The 19504-nt window shown below is 39.6% G+C and overlaps 1 protein-coding gene across 1 annotated transcript in view; it reads left to right on the top strand.

Annotated features, from left to right (window-relative positions):
• The window catches only part of SYNJ2BP (synaptojanin 2 binding protein), an 87995-nt gene that overhangs the window by 51051 nt on the left and 17440 nt on the right, over positions 1–19504 (top strand). Inside the window, exon 2 of the mRNA XM_010588709.3 lies at positions 13504–13640. Coding sequence (XP_010587011.1) covers positions 13504–13640 — 137 coding nt within the window. The remainder of the gene's footprint in view (positions 1–13503; positions 13641–19504) is intronic.

Genomic DNA, 19504 nt, shown 5'->3' with positions numbered 1-19504 from the left:
AAAAGTATATGTGTGCAAGAACAGTGAGGAATCTGTGAAACGTTTCGTGACGTGGGGGAACCTGAAGGGCATTATGATGAGTGAAATTAGTTCCAGAGGAACAGATATTGTATAAGACCACTATTATAAGAACTTGAGAAGTAGTTTAAACTGAGAAGAGGACATTCTTTTGTGGTTGCGAGAGGGGGGAGGGAGGGAGGGTGGGAGAGGGGCATTCACTTATTAGATAGTTGATGAGAGCTACTTTAGGTGAAGGGAAGGACAGCACACAATACGAGAGAGGTCAGTGCAGTTGGACTGAACCGGGGGCAAAGAGGTTTCCTGAATGAACTGAGCTCTTTGAAGTCCAGCGTAGCAGGGGCGGGGGTCTGGGGACTGTGGTTTCAGGGGACATTTAAGTCAATTGGCATAGTGAAATCTATTAGGAGAACGTTCTTCGTCCCACTTTGAAGAGTGGCGTCTGGGGTCTTAAACGCTAGCAGGCAGCCATCTGTGATGCATCAGTTGGTCTCGGCCCACCTGGATCAAGGGAGAATGGGGAACACCAAGGACACAAGGCGATTACGGGCCCAGGAGACAGAAAGGGCCACATGGACCAGAGACTACATCATCCTGAGACCAGAAGGACTGGATGATGCCCGGCTACAACCGATGACTGCCCTGACAGGGAGCACAGTGGAGAACCCCTGGGGGAGCGAGAGAGCAGTGGGATGCAGACCCCAAATTCTCATAAGACCGGACTTAATGGTCTGACTGAGACTGGGAGGACCCTGGTGGTCATGGCCCCCAAATCTTCTGTTACCCCAGAACAGGAACCATTCCCGAAGCCAACTCTTCAGACATGAATTGGACTGGACAATGGGTTGGAGAGGGATGCTGGTGAGGAGTGAGCTTCTTGGATCAGGTGGACACTTGAGACTGTGTTGGCATCTCCTGCCAGGGGTGGGGGATGGGAGGGTAGAGGGGGTTAGAGGCTGGTGAAGTGGACACAAGGAGAGAGAGTGGAGGGAGATAGCGGGCTGTCTCGTTGGGGGGAGAGTAGTTGGGAGTGTGTAGCAGAGTGTGTATGGGTTTTTGTGTGGGAGACTGACTTGATCTGTGGACTTTCACTTAAAGCACAATAAAAATTATAAAAGTATATGTATGTGTGTATTTGGTGAGATATTGGTTTTCTTTAGGTCTTTTTCCTTTAGCTCTTTGAGCTGGTTAGTTGATTTAAAGTCAGTCTTGTAAGTCCAATTATCAGGGATTTCTAAGGCCATTTTCTATTAATTTATTTTTAACTGTGAATAGGTCATACTTTCTAATTTCTGTTCATGCTTCATAATTCCCTTGTTCAAAGCTGTACAGTTTGAATATTATAATTTGGTAACTCTGTCAATCAGATTTTCCTCTGTCCCCATAGTTTTTTATTGCTCCTTGTTGTGGGTTGTTGTCACGGATTGAATTGCGTCCCCCCCAAAATATGTGTCAACTTGGTTAAGCTATGATTCCCAGTATTGTGTGGTTGTCCTCCATTTCGTGATTGTAATTTTATTTTACGAGGATTAGGGTGGGATTGTAACACCACCCTTATTCAGGTCACCTCCCTCATCCAAGGTGAAGGGAGTTTCCCTGGGGTGTGGCCTGCACCATCTTTTATCTCTCAAGAGATAAAAGGGAAGCAAGTAGAGAGTTGGGGCCCTCATACCACCAAGAAAGCAGCACCAGGAGCAGAGCGTATCCTTTGGGCATGGGGTCCCTGCCCCTGAGAAGCTCTTCGACCATGGGAAGATTGAGGACAAGGACCTTCCTCCAATGGGAAGACTGAGGACAAGGACCTTCCTCCAGAGCCGACAGAGAGAGAAAACCTTCCCCTGGAGCCCACGCCCTGAATTTGGACTTGTAACCTACTAGACTGTGAGAAAATAAATTAATCTTTGTTAAAGCCATCCACTTGTGGTATTTCTGTTATGGCAACAGTTGTAATTATTTGTTTGGTAAGTTTTCAAAACTTGTTTCAGTGTGGGCCCTGAAGTCTGTGTTCCATTAGTTTAATGGCAAAGAACGAGGAACTTGGACCACTGTCCCCACAGCTGGGGAGCAGGGGATGGTAGGCAGGTAAGTTAAAATTCCACAACATTCTCTTACCAAAATTCAGCATCTTTTTTCTTCATTAACCATTCCCTGGGTTGTTGTAAGTTTTTAATGGATTCCAAAAGTTGGAAAAGTGATTGTGACTGTTATTACTAGATTACTTGTTGCTTTAATATTGGTTTTTGACTTACAGGAATATCTTGATGGGCCATGTAAAAAACTTTCAATCATTTGCATGTAGCATGTAAATCAGTAAAAATTTTGAGTCAAATGTGCAGAATTACAACCATTTTTATACTCTTCACTGCTTTTTTTCATTACTAATATTCCTTGGATTCATGTCTTTAACCAGCAGTCCTCTAGAGTATAAATTAAGCAACACATATATAAATGTTTAAAAAATATAAAGCAGTAACTAAGCCATTAATGACATGCAACTGAATGACCATCCAACCAAATGACTGAACCTAAAGCACGCTCTTCTGATCCCCACTAACCTGTGTGTGTGTCTTCAACCACTGTATATTTAGATTTCCCACACAACTGTTTTTAAGAACAAATAGTTTTAAAATTATTTTCTTTGACACTTAAAAGTAGAGTGTGAAGTGTCACTGTTACCACACTGTTAATGCTTGTTCACTCCTCTCTACTTCTCCTCTAAATAAACTTCAGGAATCATAATATATGTAGAGGTAAATGTCCTATAGAAAACGACTAATGAAAAAAAGTGGGTTGTGTCTAATAGAGCTTGATTGATGTCTGGAGAAAATGAGTGAAACTGAACTTGGGTTAGAAAAAAATCTCAAAGTAGATAGAAGGAAAATAAGGTATTTGTCAGCCTAGTATTCTTAATCAAGTGATTGTAATCATTGGTGCTAATGGAGTATTTTATTTCATATTAATTATGTCCAGAATTACTATTTCCAGAATAATAGGTCAAACAGTAGCCTTTTGCTTTCTACTTTTAGATTTTATAGATAAGAATCTGAATGAAATGCAGGGTTTTTCCTTCTGTGGACTGAAGATGAGCAATAAGGACCTTGACTGTGGTGACAGAATTCCAGAATGATGAATTCTTCCTCTGGAATATATTACTGTTGTATACTTTTCTACAGCCATTATTTCAACGCTGCCTATTCAGAGCCATCCCAAAGAGAAGCTGGCTCCCAAGATAGCCAGCAGTGCTTTGAGGACCTTTTTCTAAAGCAATTCTTATTTTCTGCAAAGATGCAGTATTGCAAAATGGTCAAGAACTCAAGCTTTAGAATCAAGCAGCCTGACTTGATTTTGCAAGGAACTGCGATCTTTTGGAAGAGTTACTTAATTTCTCTGTGCCTCACTTTTTAAACTCCTCTATAAATATTGGTAATATATTGGTAATAATCACCTCATGAGTTTGTTGAGAAGATTAAATGAGATAATGTATGTAAAGTACTTAGGATAGTACCTAAACCAAAACCAAAACCCGTTGCCGTTGAGTTGATTCTGACTCGTAGCGACCCTATAGGACAGAGTAGAACTGCTCCATAGAGTTTCCAAGGAGCGCCTGGTGGATTCCAGCTGCTGACCTTTTGGTTAGCAGACGTGGCTCTTAACCACTACTCCACCAGGGTTTCCTAGGATAGTACTTAAAAAAAAAAAACCAAACCCAGTGCCATCGAGTCATGCTTAGCACGTAGTAAATGCCCCATAAATATTACCAGTTGCTGTTGCTATTACTGTTCTTACACTTACACACGATCAGTGTAATCACTTGGAGTCAGGAGGGTTTCAGAAAAAGGCATTTCTGATTTAACTTTCTAAGGCTCTTTAACGAGGTAACTTTTTTCTATCCCAATCCTATAATGATGTCATCCTCATGCCACCTTTACCCTTTCGTATTTAGACTACTCATCTAAATTAGAGATCAAGCAATTCATTTTAATCTTGCCACATGTTTTAATTTAGTGGCACTTTATAACCAGAATTCAATAAGCAATACTTGCTCGTTCATAAATTTTTGAAAAACAAACTATTTTTAGTGCTGTTAGATTTACAGAAAAATTGTTCAGAAAGTACAGAGATCCCACTACTCCCTTCTCCACACATACCCCACACAGTTTTCCCTATTATTAACACCTTGCATTAGTGTGGTCCATTTGTTACAATTAAGGAACCAATATTGATACATTATTATTAACTAAATCCATGGCTTACAGTAGGGTTCACTCTCTGTGTTTAGTCGGTTCCGACTCACAGCGACCCTGTGCACAACTGAGTGAAACACTGCCAGGTCCTCCTCCATCCTTACAATCATTGTTATACTTGAGCCCATTGTTGCAGTCACTGTGTCAGTCCACCTTGTTGAGGGTCTTCCTCTTTTCCACTGACCCTGTACTTTACCAAGCATGATGCCCTTCTCCAGGGACTGATCCCTCCTGACAACATGTCCAAAGTATGTAAGACGCAGTCTCACCATCCTTGCTTCTATGGGGCATTCTGGTTTTACTTCTTCCAAGACAGATTTGTTCGTTCTTTTGACAGTCCATGGTATATTCAATATTCTTTGCCCACACCATAATCCAAAGGCATCAGTTCTTCGGTCTTCCTTATTCATTGTCCAGCTTTCACATGCATATGATGCAATTGAAAATACCATGGCTTGGGTCAGGCGCACCTTAGTCTTCAAGGTGACGTCTTTGCTTTTCAACGCTTTAAAGAGGTCCTTTTGCAGCAGATTGCCCAATGCAATGTCTTTTGATTACTTGTCTGCTGCTTCAGTGGGTGTTGTGATCCAAGTAAAATGAAATCCTTGATAACTTGAATCTTTTCCCCATTTATCATGATGTTGCTTATTGGTCCATATGTGAGGATTTTTACTTTATGCTGAGGTATAATCTATACTAAAGGCTGTGGTCTTTGATCTTCATTAGTAAGTGCTTCAAGTTCTTTCACTGTCAGGAAGCAAAATTGTGTGATCTGCATAACGCAGGTTGTTACTGAGTCTTCCTTCAATCCTGATGTGCCATTCTTCTTAATATAGTCCAGCTTCTCAGATTATTTGCTCAGCATACAGATTGGATAGGTATGGTGAAAGAATACAACCCTGACGCACACTTTCCTGACTTTAAACCACTCAGTATCCTCTTGTTCTGTCTGAACAACTACGTCTTGATCTATGTACCTTATGAATAGCAGCAGAACATTGTGTTTATAGGTTTTGACAAATACATAATGTCATGTATCCACCATTACAGTGTACATAATAGTTTCACTGCCCTAAAATGTCCTGTGCTTTACCTATTCATCTCTTTTCCCCTCCCTGCACTTCCGGCAACCACTGATCTTTTTACTGCCTCCATAGTTTTGCCTTTTCCAGAATGTCATAAGGTTGGAATCATAAGGTATATAGCCTTTTCATTCAGCTTCTTTTACTTAGTAATGTGCATTTAAGGTTTCTCCATGTCTTTTGTGGCTTGATAACTCATTTTTTTTTTATCATTGAATAATATTCTATTGTATGTGTGATGGTTAAGATTGTGTGTCAGCTTGGCTGGGCCATGATTCTCAGTGTTTATATGTGATCACTCCCATAATGGGATCTGCTGTAGGTAGCCAGTCAGTTGAAAGGGAGTTTCCTTGGGGGTGTGGCCTGCATCTAAATATAAGCAGATGTTCTGGCTTTTTGCTTGCTCTGGATCCTGTGGCTGCCTCCCAGGCATCTGACCGCCATTTCTTGGGACTTGAGCTATCAGCTTATCTGCTGATCTTGGGATTCCTCGATCTTCACAGTCTGTGAGCGGAGCCCTGTTCTCTGATGTGCTGATCTTGGGTTCACTAGCCCCTGCAGCTATGTAAATCAGGAGAAGCCTTGCAGTCTTGCCTGCCAATCTTGGGATTCGTCAATATTCACAGCCTGTGAGCAAGAGCCCTGCTGTCCGACCTGCCTATCTGGGGTTTGCCGGCCCCTGCAGCTACGTGAATCGGGAGAAGCCTCCATCCTAATCCATGGACTTTGGGACAGTCCAGGCTCTATAATTGTGTGAGCAGTTTCTTTGATATAAATCTCTCTCTATATGTATTTATATGCTTTACTGGTTTTGCTTCTCTAGAGAACCCAGCCTAAGACAGTATGGATGTACTCCAGTTCGTTTATCCATTTACATATTGAGACTAAATTCACTGCCACTGAGTCGATCCCAACTCATAACAACCATATAGGAAAGAACAGAACGGTCCCATAGGGTTTCCAAGGCTGTAAATCTTTACTGCAGCAGACTGCCACATCTTTCTCTCACAGAGCAGCTGGTGGGTTCCAACCTTTTGGTTAGCAGCCCGTGCTTAACCACTGTGCCACCACTGCTTCTCCATCTATGAAAGAACATCTTGATTGCTTCCAATTTTTGGTAATTATGAATAACCCCAAAAAGATGAATAAAGGTACTATAAACATTGGTGCGTAGGGTTTTGCATGGACATAAGTTTTCAGCATTCACTCATTTAAAAAATTTTTTTAGTTTATTTTATTGATGTTGTTGAGAATATACACAGCAAAACGTACACCAGTTCAACAATTCCAAAGGTACAATTCAGTGACAGTGATTACATTCTTTGAGTTGTGCAACCATTCTCGCCCTCCTTCTCTGAGTTGTTCCTGCCAATCAGCATAAACACAGTGGCCTCTAAGCTTCCTATCTAATCTTTAGAGTTGCTGTTGTCAATATGATCTCATATAGATAGTTCTTAATAGAACATAATGCTCAAGGCAGACATTTTTTACTTGTTAAGCTAAATTATTGTTTGATTTTAAAAAGGCTTAAGGGGATATTTTTGGTTTAAGGTTTAAAGATTATCTCAGGGCAGTAGTTTCAGGGGTTCATCCAGCCTTCATGACTGCAAAAAGTCTAGAGCTCATGAGAATTTGAAATTCTGTTCTGTATTTTCTCCTTTTTGATCAAAATTCTACTGTAGAATCTTTGATCAAAATGTTCAGTAGTACTATCTGGGCACCACGCAGTTCTTCTGGTCTTGTGGCAGAAGAGGCAGTTGTTCATGGAGGCAGTTCGCCATGCAGTCCATATCCTCCTCCTATTCCTGACTCTCCTTCCTTTGTTGCTCCAGGTAAATAGAGACCAATGGTTGTGCCTCAAATCACATTCACTCATTTTTAAGTCTGTTGATTCCCAGTTTTTTTCTTTCTTCTTCTCCCTTCGACTTCTTTTGTGTCTTAGATGATGAAAGCTTAGTTAATTGTATCTTTAAAGTCCACAGCACACAGTCCTTATCAACATACAGGTAGTCTCCAGCTTAAGACGGGTTTCTGTTCCAACACTCGATGGTAAGTAGCTTCTGACATAAATTGAATATCTCTTTTTTTTAAGTTTTTATTATTATTGCCTTTTATTATGAGTGTCTTTATAAATCCAATCTTTATTTGTCTTTGGGGGTTAGAAACATATATAAATTTACAGATATATTTTAACGCATAGATATACACATACATAAAAGATATACAAACCATAAAAATTTACTCTGACAGTTGACAAGAGTTGGATGATGTCATTTTGTCAGCTGCAGTAATAACTCCACCTGTAGAAAGTTCTAGATCATGTGGATTATCCTAGGAATGGGAATGGCATTTCTAGTCAGAAAATCAGTGAGTTGTCTGTATGATCTTTTTCTTTTTGTTTTCATATATTTTGCAGTAATATCTCACTGCTTCCTGAATCTGCCTGTTGACTTTAGCAAAATGATCAGTGTTTTTGAGTTCATGTCTTAAAGCAACCAAAACCCCTGATTTAGTTTAGAAAAAACTTGAACTAATCCTTTTACTGTAAAATTTTTTGACAACTTCTCTCTTTTCTCTCCCTCATTCTTTCTTTCTTCTTCAGGAGTTCATTCCTCTTAAAAATCCATTAAGTCCTGATCTGTCAGTTCCCCTTCTTTGTGATCTATGAGCCATTCCACAACAGGCAATATCAAGTTCTAAATTCAGCATTCTTGCCTTATGGGTGATTTTCCCACCGATCTCTTCTACCATATCATCCTGATCAAATGCTTGGAGCCCGTTCACATAACTCAGCATTTTTTTCCATATTCCGTACTTGCATTTTTCTGTAACTTTCTCCCAAGAAGGTGCAGTGTTCCAGATACACTGAAAACTATTATAATTCTTCCAAAAATTGTGTCATGTTACTATACCTCCATCTATTACAGCTGTAGCCTGAGCAAATGTAGTCCATAGGTAGTAAGCCTGAAAGTGGCCATAGAACCTTGATCCATAGGCTGAATCACAGCTCTCCTGTTGGGAGATAGATATACCACTTTCACATCTTGATTTAGATCATCTATGTGGGAGGATGTCCTGGGGCAGGTAGCAGCAGAATCTTGAAAATAATGCTCTTTTCAAGGTAGTAGGTATGCACTTCTGGTATGAAATAATTTAAAAACCAGTCTTTAAATAACACAATTGTCATCCAGACCTTGGAGTTACTTCTGCAGTAGACCTGCAACTTACTTTTGTCAATGTTTTTGAATGCTCTGGGATTTTCAGAACAGTAAACAAGAAAAGGTTTTCATTTAAATCCAGCAGCATTTTCTCTAAGCAGCAGTGTGATTTTGTCTTTAAATGCCTTGAAACCAGGCATCAGCTTCACCTCTTTGTGTAAACAGATGGTTGTAAGTGCAGTTCGTCGTAACTTGAATATGGGACTACCTGTATGCAAGGCCCCTTTCTTGTTTTATTTTAATTTTTAATCCTTTATCCCTAAACCCTATCCTGTATCACTCTGCCCAAAGGTACTCATGGATTTTAATATGTCCTTATATATGTGTGCATTCTTGTAAATAGGTAATATTGTTTTGCATTTATGTGTTTTAAATTTATGAGAAGATATTCTGCTATGAATAGCAACATTACATTTTAAAAATCAATCCATGATTATTCAGTGTTTCTACTGTCTAGCAATAGTTTAGATAATCTGCTCCCCGAAGGATATATTACCGGAATAAGGTTCTTGCCTCTCACTGGTCAAGAATGAGCAGGTAAGGCACATAGTTTTCCACACGAGCAAAGCTTTATTGAAGAGGCTTGCAAGCGGAGAGGAGGAGGGCCTAGAGCAACGCATACCCTCATCTCACAGAACAAAAGACGGGCCGAGTTTTTAAAAGTTTTTGAGCTGGAAAAGATTCATGTTTATTCATAGACACAGGCAAGGATATGTTAACTAAGGTGCGTGTGCAGCAGCTTTCCAAGATGGCTCCTGTCCTGGAGGCCTCTGGGATTCGCAGCAGGACTTATTATGGGTTGTTGCACCTGCGTGGTCTTTCACCGTCTGGGTTCGATTCCCCGGCTGGGGTTGTAGCCCCTCGCTGCCCCTGGTGGAAGGTCACACAGCGGTCACAGGTGGATGTTCTGCACAAGTCCCTGGGCCTGGTTTTCTCCAGCTGCTTCTGAAATGCAGTTTTAAAGAAGCTTGTGGGCTATTTTTAGATACCCTGCCCCATTGTTCTGTGGACTGGCTTTGTTTCTGCGCCCTGGCCCTTTCCTTGTTATTTTGTTTGCAGATTTGGGCGCCCCTCTCGTCCTTGTCTTTCTAAGTCTCTAGATTCCACACTCAACCCCCTACTACCTCAAGTTGTTAACATTTTGCCCTGTTTACATTATCTTTTTCTTATTTGAACCACTAAGGACATATAGACAACATGCCCATTCATCCCTAAATATTTCAGTGTGTATTTCCTGAGAACAAGAAGATTCGTGTTCATAACCTCAGTGTAATGATCAAATTCAGGAAGTGTAACGTTGGTATAATAAAAAAATAATCACAGTACGTAGTCAAAGTTTCTCAATTATGACCTTTAAGGTAAATTTCCCCTGATCCAGAATCCAAACGATGATCTCACATTGCATGTATTTCCCTGTCTCTTTGCTCACCTTTAATCTGGAGCCACCTTTAATCAGTGCCTTTCATGACATCGAAGCTTGGGACAAGCACAGGCAGATGGTTTTATGGACCATCCCTCTATAGTCTATTTCTGTTTTACTTGCTTCTCCTCTAACCACACCAGCCTCTTTGCTGTTTCTCAAACAGGCACCCTCTGATCTCAGGGCCTTTGCCCCCTGTCTTAGATAGACAGCCAAAGTAACCATCAGTCACCACAAAACATGCTGCAATGTGCATATTCTTACATTCTGAAATTGAAGGGGTCTCTGTTAATTGCATTGGAAAAAGATATGTATCCCAAGACTCTCAGACAAACCAGGATGTGTGGTCAACCTATTTATGGACGATTTCTCTGGAACATAGCCAATAATCAGCAGATATGTACCCGTGTAGCCTTTTTCGTGTTTCCGTCTGGCATCTGTTGCAATTGGTTGGTGCATTGCATATGCTGTACTGACTTGCATACTAGAAACTTCCCAGGAGGGAGATTTCTGGATCATAGGTCATAAACATACTTAATTTCAATAAATTTGAGTTCCGTTCAGTCTTGTCCTATTTATAGGCAGAGGGAGTTTTTAATCTCTTTTTCTTCCCATCTTCTAGGAATTTTAATCTTTGTACTGTATATATACTCATTCTTTCTCCATCAAGCTATCTAGTTTTGGGCTATAGCAGTCACTAGTTTATTGGCAACGAACTGCTACCAATGCCTTAGCCCAATATAGCAACTACTATGTAGTTTATAAATAATTTCTTCAGATTTTATATTATTGGGCTATAACAATTACCTTATGAGGTAGAGAGGACAAAATTTGTCATTTTTATTTTACTGAAAATGAAGCTGAGGGTTAGAGGTAAGCTGACATTTTTTGTTCCACACATCTGGTAAATTAAGAAGTTGAACTTGGAATCAGGTCTTCTGTATTAGTAAATATGCTTCTGCAAAATCCATAAGGGACAGGGAAAAGGATAAATTTCTGATTGTGTATATCTTAGTATCTAGTGCTGCTATAACAGAAATATCACAATTGAATAGCTTTAACAAACAAAAACTTACTCTCTCACAGTTTAGGAGGCTAGGAGTCTGAAATCAGGGCGCCGGCTCTAGGGGAAAACTTTATCTCTGTTGGCTCTGGGGGAAGGTCCTTATCTCCTTTCAACAACTGTGGGCCCGTTGTTCCTTGGAGATCTCCATGTGTTTTGGCATCAGTCTTTCCCTGGGGTCTAGGAGGTTCTCACCGCATGGACCCTGGGTCCAAAAGATATGTTCTGTTCTCAGCTCTTCTTTCCTGCCAGGTCCCTTTCTCTCTGCTTGCTTCTCTCTCCTTTTATTTCTTGTAAGACAAAAGGTGGAGCCCTTGGGGCACAGTGGTTAAGAGCTTAGCTGCCAAACAAAAGCTCTGCCCTTTGAACCCACCAGCCATTCCTTGGAAACCCTATGGAGCAGTTCTCCTCTGTCCTGTAGAGATGCTGTAAGTGGGAATTGACTACACTTCAACAGATAAGATAAAAGGTGATGGAGACCACACCCCAGGGCAAGACTCCTTACATTGGATCAGGGCTGTGCCCTGAGTACGGGTATTGCATCCCACCCTTACCTTATTAACATAACAAACATAACTTAATTTTCCTTAACATAGACTAATCCTGCCCACAGGCAGAGATTAGGATTTACAATACATAGGACAGTTACATCAGATCACAAAATGAAGGACTGAGAATCATGGCCTAGCCAAGATGACTCATATTTTTGGGGGGGACACAATTCAATCCGTGACAGTGGGTAAAGCAGCAACTGTTCAGTGTAGCTTTATGTCTTACTCATAATGTAATAAAATGCCTACTCATAGTAAATGATCAATAATTTTCATTAAACAAGTGAATGAACAAATGACCTGGGGATTGTGTAGATACCCATAGGGCCCAGATTTGAATTGCTAATACCATTACTCACTGCTTCTTTTAGCAATGATTTGCATTAGAGATAAGCTCAGTTCCACAAATTTTCTGGCTGAGGAAAGGGACTTGATGCCAAACCAAGGGTTCTCATGGTTTGGTTCATTTGCAACAAATATAATGGTGACTTTTGATGGTGACTTTTGAGGAGTAGACTGGAGTTGTTTGTTTATAGTTAATCCACTCTCTAAAAAAGCTGTTCTTTTTAAAAGCTTTAAATTACCAGTAGCAGAGCCCCTCCCTACTAACTACTGCGTTGGATTTGCAGCTTAACATGCGCTTTCTGTTCCCCAGATGCTGGTATGCAGCTCTAGTGTTTGGTGAGAGATTCTAACCAGAGTGAGAATGTTGGGTTTCTTTGAAAAAATTCTAAGTAGTTTGTTCCAGCATAGGGAGAGGCTGGTTGGTGTCAGCCATTGCTCAAATCTTTCACAGTTTTTAAGTAATTTCAAAGCCCCCAGATCTGCTCCCCCCAACCTTTCCACCTTATCTCAGTTTGCTACCTACCACCACTTCTTCAATACTTCCCCAGGCATTGTGTTACAAATAAAGGTATTCAAAGGAAGACTTCAATAACTTAAATCAAGCTGTGGGGGAGGAAGCCAAGCAAAGGAAATAGGGTTTAAGTGCAAAAACTGCCAGGCAAGCTAAGTAAAGAAAGCAAGGTTCTGATGTAAAGCTGCTTGAGGTAATGGAATTTTCCACAGCCTGGGGAATCTGTCTTAAAAATAGCAGTTTGGTAGTCAGTTTTCTACAGTGAATAAAACTTGGCAACCACTGTACCCAGCTTTGTGATCGTTTATACTTGAGGTAGAGAAGGAAAGAAGAGTGAATTTGGTGGTTTAGTCACCACGAATCAAGCAGCAGTTACCTATCTAGTCCCTTTACTTCAATCTCGCAGCGTTCTGAGGTTTCCTGCTAACACCTACACCACTGTCCTGGGCTCCCCACCCCAAACCCAAATAGAGGAAAAAAAAAAAAGGGAAAGAAAATCCCAAGGCAATTCCTTCCAAAAAAGCATATATACAAACTCTCTAGGAACTTGAGAGAAGAAAAGTCTGGAGGAGAAATACAGCTAGGAATCCCACTAAAATTAGGAATAGTTCATTTGGTAATTATTTAAAAGTGTAACGTCTCATGGGCAAAGGTTAACCCTGTTCATTAATTATCAAGAATGTGAGAAATTAACGTCCTCTGAATGCCAACAAAAGGATCAAATTCAAATGTGAATTATAGATATTTCAAAAATTACCATTACTCTTTCACTGAGTTCTATTTAGATCTATCTTGATATATTCAACAATATTGATCACTGTGTTTGTATTTTTAGTCCTGCCTGATCTGAGTGGGCAGCTCCGGATACATTTGTCCTCTGTTGGTGGTGATACTTCCTGTTCACCAGCTACATCACAGCCTGATTCACCAGTGTCCCCTTCCCATCATCCTTCCCTCCCCGCTAGGCCCTCCCTCTCTCATCTCTTCTTCTCTAATGCTTTTTTTCTACTTCACCCCTATCTCCTTCACAATTCCTCCATGATTTTCTCAGGGCTGGGCTTCAACATCGTCGGTGGGACAGATCAGCAGTATGTCTCCAACGACAGTGGCATCTACGTCAGCCGTATCAAAGAGAATGGGGCTGCGGCCCTGGATGGGCGGCTCCAGGAGGGTGATAAGATCCTCTCGGTGAGAACTGGCTTCGGCCTCCTTCACTGTTCCTTGTTCCTTAGACCCTAGGTCTTACCCTCTTTTGGGAAGATTCCTGCCTACCGTTTTGAGTTTGGAAATATTTAGATTGTAGTGTTGAATGGAAGGGACCTTGATCAGTCATCTTTTCCAACCCTACCGTTGGACATGGAGGATAATATTATCCTCATTTGACTGACAAGGCACATTAAGTTCAGAATGTGAAGTTAGTTGCCTGAGTTCAAAAACCACAAAACAGTAAGGGGTAAAGGAATGGTGTGGGGGAAAGGGACTTAAAACCCACATTTTTTGCCTTTCTTCTGTTATACTTCATCACCTCCCTTTTGTTGATTAAAATACTAAATGTATGTTTTTTGGAGGCGGAATATTGGCCCTTATGATTGGATTTGACTTAACTCCAAAAGAAGCAAAGAAGAAGGGTAGGAATTAAGAGTCTTTTTCATACTCAAAGCCCTTGTCTCACCCACTAGTAAGATGAAAAATTAGAATGTAGTTTGATTTGGATACTTGACCATATGCTCCCATTTCACCTTGCTAACCTCTCTAATAAAACACTTACTACAGGTAACAATTAAATTTTTTTTTTTTTTTAAATGAAAACTCTTGAAGAGCAGGGACTCTCTCTCTCTATATATACACACATACATACATATATATCTTTTTTTTTTTTTTAACTTTTTACACCTTAGCATGGTACCCAATATATGTTTAGCCAATGATCAAGTTATGAATCCAGACAAATCCACAAAGGTTGACTGTAAAATATAGGCTCATAAATGCTTGGTCTTAAAATAAATTAGAATAACCCAGAAGTAAATCAGAATGCAGGCAAAATAAGAATTTTTAAAACTATTAAAATGCAGAATATAGCTCTAGCCCTATTTTTAATTTCTGTTCCTTACCATTGGCAACAGCATCACTATGATACTATCACATAGAGTGGCTTGGAGATAAGCATGGCATAAGTTGTTTTATTTTTTTACATGCAGGTTAGCTGAAGATGGTCAGCTTATTGCTTGTATGGAAACAATAAAGACAATTGGCATAAAGAATGGAGAAGTGCTGAGAGGGATGAAACCATGGACGGGATGTAGGGCTGGCTTCAAAGGGTTAGACTAAAATAGAGGTACATTTGAACTAGGATAGGACTTCTACTGACAAGAGCCTCTCCCGTCTTCTCTAGATGGGCCATGAGTACAAGGTCTAAGAGGAGATAGCTATTCTGCTTTCTTTTATAAATTGAATAGGGCAGGAAGACAAGGTTGGGAAAAGTTAATGAATTAGGTACAGACTGAGAGAAGTCTTGAATGATGGAATTCAGTATCAGTTTCAAAGACCTACCTCAAAATAAGATAGATTTATCTTAGTAGGGTTAGAAGAAATTTTTTAAATTTATTATAGTTTTCTTTTAAGCTTTCCCCTTTGACTTATTTCTCATACAGTTCAATTGATTGGTGATTAAAGGTCATATGCATGAAATTTCCTTCTGGACACTTCTCTGCTACCCAGCCCACTTAGTAGCAGTACATGAAGGCATCTGAGTTTGTAAGAAATTAGACTCAGCAGTCTGATTCTGGAAGTCTTTTTTGAGAAGAATTTCTTATCAGAACAAGTAGTTATCCAACCAAAAACCAACCAAACCCATCGCCATTAAGTCAATTCTGACTCATAGTGACCTTACAGGACAGAGTAGAACTGCCCCATAGGGTTTCCAAGGAGCACCTGATGGATTTGAACTGCTGACCTTTTGGTTAGGAGCCAAACTCTTAACCATGACACCACCAGGGTTTCCAGGTAGCTATCAAAAAAACCCAAACCAAACCTGTTGTCGTTGAGTCGATTCCAACTCATAGCGACCCTTAAGAGCAGAGTAGAACTGCCCCATAGAGTTTCCAAGGAGCACCTGGTGTATTCGAACTGCTGACCTTTTGGTTAGCAGCTGTAGCCACTTAACCACTGCACCACCAGGGTTTCCAAGTAGCTAACGGAGCTACCTAAATTAACTCAAGAATTTTTCTTAAGAATGTGTTCTAGCTGATCAACAATAGAAATAGAGCATCGTGGATATCAATATCCCATTTCAGTCCCTTCCACTGACTGTTTTGTCTCTGATGAGTCCGTTAAGCTTCTGCTAAACTAATTGCTGTCAGATTGATTCAGACTCATGATGACCTCATGTGTGTCAGTTTAGAACTGTGCTGCATAGGGTTTTCAATGACTGATTTTTCAGAAGTAGATTGCCAGGTTTTTCTTCCAAGGTGCCTCAGGATGAACTCAAACCTCCGACCTTTCAGTTAATAGCCAAGTATATTAATTGATTGCTCAACGCAGGAACTCCCAAGCTTCTCTTCTCCTAGACCCTGTTTATTATTGATGAGATAGAGATAGCGATAATCTATCCTTCATCTCAAAAGGATATTGAGAAATTTAGTAGCAGACTATTTCCCTTAGTTTTCAGGAAAAAGATATTCTAAAAACATGAATCAACTTGACAGTGGTATTTAAGGCAAGATTGAGAGTGTGTTGTTAAAATAGAAGTATAGCAAGTAAATAGAAACTACCCAATTTAATGTTTTGACAGAGGTCACATTTTCTCTAGAACACTGAGGCCAAGGCTCTGCAGGTGAAGAAGGATTTAAACACTATAGGGGTTAAGAAGAGAGACATCTTATTTGGAAAGCTTTGGTTAAAGTTAGATTATTAAAAATAAGAATTGTTAGAGAAATAATAATAATTAGAAGTTACTTGCCAAGTAGTATGCTAAGAACTTTAAACTTATTATTTCATGTAACCCTGTGAAGTGAGTAAGATTATTATCCCCATTTTGCAGGTAAGGAAACAAGCTTGGTGAGATCAAAGAATTTGACAAGGGTCACACAACTAATGGCAGTCAGTGGCAGAGGACTAGAACTTTGGTCTGTCTGAGTTTTATCTGCTATACTGTGTTGTTGTTAGATGCCATCAAGTCGTTTTCACCCATAGCAAACTTGTGACAGAGTAGAACTGGCTCATAGAGTGTTCCTGGCTGTAAACTTTATGGAAGCAGATTGCCAGGTCTTTTCTCCTGTAGAGCTCCTAGGTGGGTTTGAACCACTAACCTTTTGGTTAACAGGTAAGTGCTTCACCCTTTGCACCTAAAAAGTAAATGATAAGCTAGGATTAGTTATCCTAAACAGAAAGTTACATGGTTAATTTATAATATCTTTCATGCATGGTTTTATATAAAACTGAAATTAGTCTTTCTGTAACGGGTGGTACTAGAGAGGAAAAAAAGAACATAAACCTCAATGTGAAAAAATATATTAGATGTAAGCAGAGATGAGCAGCCTTTCTTATGTGCCTTTGTATTCTCTGTGGACCATTGCCTCACTGAGAAAAAGAAAATTATTGTAAGGTCACTCAAATTTTTAAAAAAATGCCAAGGGGAGTGATGGATGAAACTGTCATGGGGAAGATGGTGAGAAATAAATGTCAATGAAGAGACAAGTAGATATCTAAAAGACACAGCTCACTTGACTTTAAAATTTAGAGAAAGAGGATTTTACTTTATCAAAATATAAAGAGATGAGAAGCATCACAAAGGTATATATATATAGGTAATATCTAAGATATATTACAAAGAATGATTCCGATTTATGTTATGGCCTGTTAAGAAAAAGGCATGCAAAAGAAGAGAGGGAAAAATGCCAGGGGAAGGAAAGGCAGAAATAGTAGAAAGTGGACATGGGAGAAAGAAAGAAGACAGAAGGAAAAAAAAGATGGAGAATATGGAAGAGGAAAAGACCAATATATCCTTTTTTTTTCCTTCTTTATTCAGTTTAGGCCTATATGCTTTCACTCCAGTTTCCTTTCAGTGGTTTGCTCCAAACTTCTTTCTAGATCTCATTCCGTAAGAACTAGATAGAACTATTTTATGAAGCAGGCTTTGTTGCCTTACTTCCCTGCCACATCCTATTCCCTCTCTATTCTTAAGTAAACCTGTTAGGCCGTACAATTAAATGGTTCTATCTATGCTTTAGCTCACTTTGTCCATTTGATGTACTTCACTACTAGTTTATTATTGGCTTTGGAGTATCTTAAATGATCCCAAATTATCTATTAGCCTATATGCCCATTTATTCTTTACGGATTTTCCTGTTCACCTTAACATGGGTTATTTTTCATGTTGTAAAATATGTCTCATTTCTCTCTAGTAACTTTTGCTAGATAATCTAAGAATATGTCCCTTCCTTAGTATATGTCTCTTTTGGATAGCAAGTAAAAGTATTAAGTGATCTCTAGCTTTCCTTAGATTATTATTGATGAATTATACAGTTTCTTCTCTTCCATCAAAAAGTAAAATGTAATTGTTCTGTGACCACTAGGATGGTTTAAAAAAGAAAAAAAAAAAGTCTTCTTTAAAAAAATCTTTAATGACTATGAATGATTTTTAAAGCCATGTTGCATCTAACAACCATATAGCAAAAACGAATATTACCAGTGGAAAAATGGACCTGAAGTTGAGTTGAGGACTGGAAATTCCCCACCCATAATTCATTTTGTGTATGTGATGATGAGGATGCGTTTGATATTGGAATAGATTGCCAGGGAACATGGAGAACAAGGAACATGGGGAAATTTAAACTGTCTAGGTTTTTAGAACACACTCAGCATTTCCTAAGCTGAAAGAACTGAAGAAAAATTCAACCCTCGAGTTGCAATATTGAATGATTCTATGGGCAAAATATTGAATGATGTAGGAAGCATCAAAAGAAGATGGAAGGAATACAGAGTCACTGTACCAAGAAGAATTGGTTGATGTTCAGCCATTTCAGGAGGTAGCATGTGATCAAGAACCAGTGGTATTGAATGAAGAGGTCCAAGTTGCACTGAAGGTATTGGCAAAAAACAAGGCCCCAGGAATTGATGGAATACCAATTGAGATGTTTAAACAGATGGATGCAACACTGGAAGCACTCACTTGTCTGTGCTAAGACATTTGAAAGACAGCTACCTAGGCAACCAATTGGAAGAGATCCATCTTTGAGCCCGTTCCAAAGAAAGGTGATCCTACAGAATGTGGAAATTATCGAACAATATCATTAATATTACACACAAGTAAAATTTTGCTGAAGATAAATCAAAAACGATTGCAGCAGTACATGGACAGAGAATTGCCAGAAATTGAAGCCAGTTTCAAAAGAGGATGTGGAATGAGGGATATCATTGCTGGTATCAGATGGATCTTGGCTGAAAGCAGAGAATACCAGAAAGATGTTTACCTGTGTTTTATTGACTATGCAAAGGCATACAACTGTGTGGATCATAACAAATTATAGATAACATTGGGAAGAATGGGAATTCCAGAACACTTAATTGTGCTCATGTGGAACCTGTACATAGACCAAGAGGCAGGTGTTTGAACAAAATAAAGGAATACTGCATGGTTTAAAGTCAGGAAAAGTATGCATCAAGGGTTGTATCTTTTCACTATACTTATTCAACCTGTATGCTGAGCAAATAATATGAGAAGCTGGACTATAAGAGGAAACCCTGGTGGTGTAGCGGTTAAGTGCTACGGCTGCTAACCAAAAGGTTGGCAGTTCGAATCTACCAGGCGCTCCTTGAAAACTCTGTGGAGCAGTTCTACTCTGTCCTGTAGGGACGCTGTGAGTCAGAATCAACTCGATGGCAGTGGGTTTTTGGTTTTGGTTTTGGACTATATGAAGAAGAACGTAGCATCAGGATTGGAGGAGGACTCATTAACAAACCTGCTTTATGCAGATAACACAACCTTGCTTGCTGAAAGCAAAGAGGACTTGAAGTACTTACTAATGAAAATCAAAGACTACAGCCTTCAATAT

The sequence above is a fragment of the Loxodonta africana genome, chromosome 10 (genome assembly GCF_030014295.1).
Source record: "Loxodonta africana isolate mLoxAfr1 chromosome 10, mLoxAfr1.hap2, whole genome shotgun sequence".
Lineage (NCBI taxonomy): Eukaryota > Metazoa > Chordata > Mammalia > Proboscidea > Elephantidae > Loxodonta > Loxodonta africana.
The sequence above is the reverse complement of the archived record's forward strand: the minus strand, read 5'-3'. Positions and strand labels throughout refer to the sequence as shown.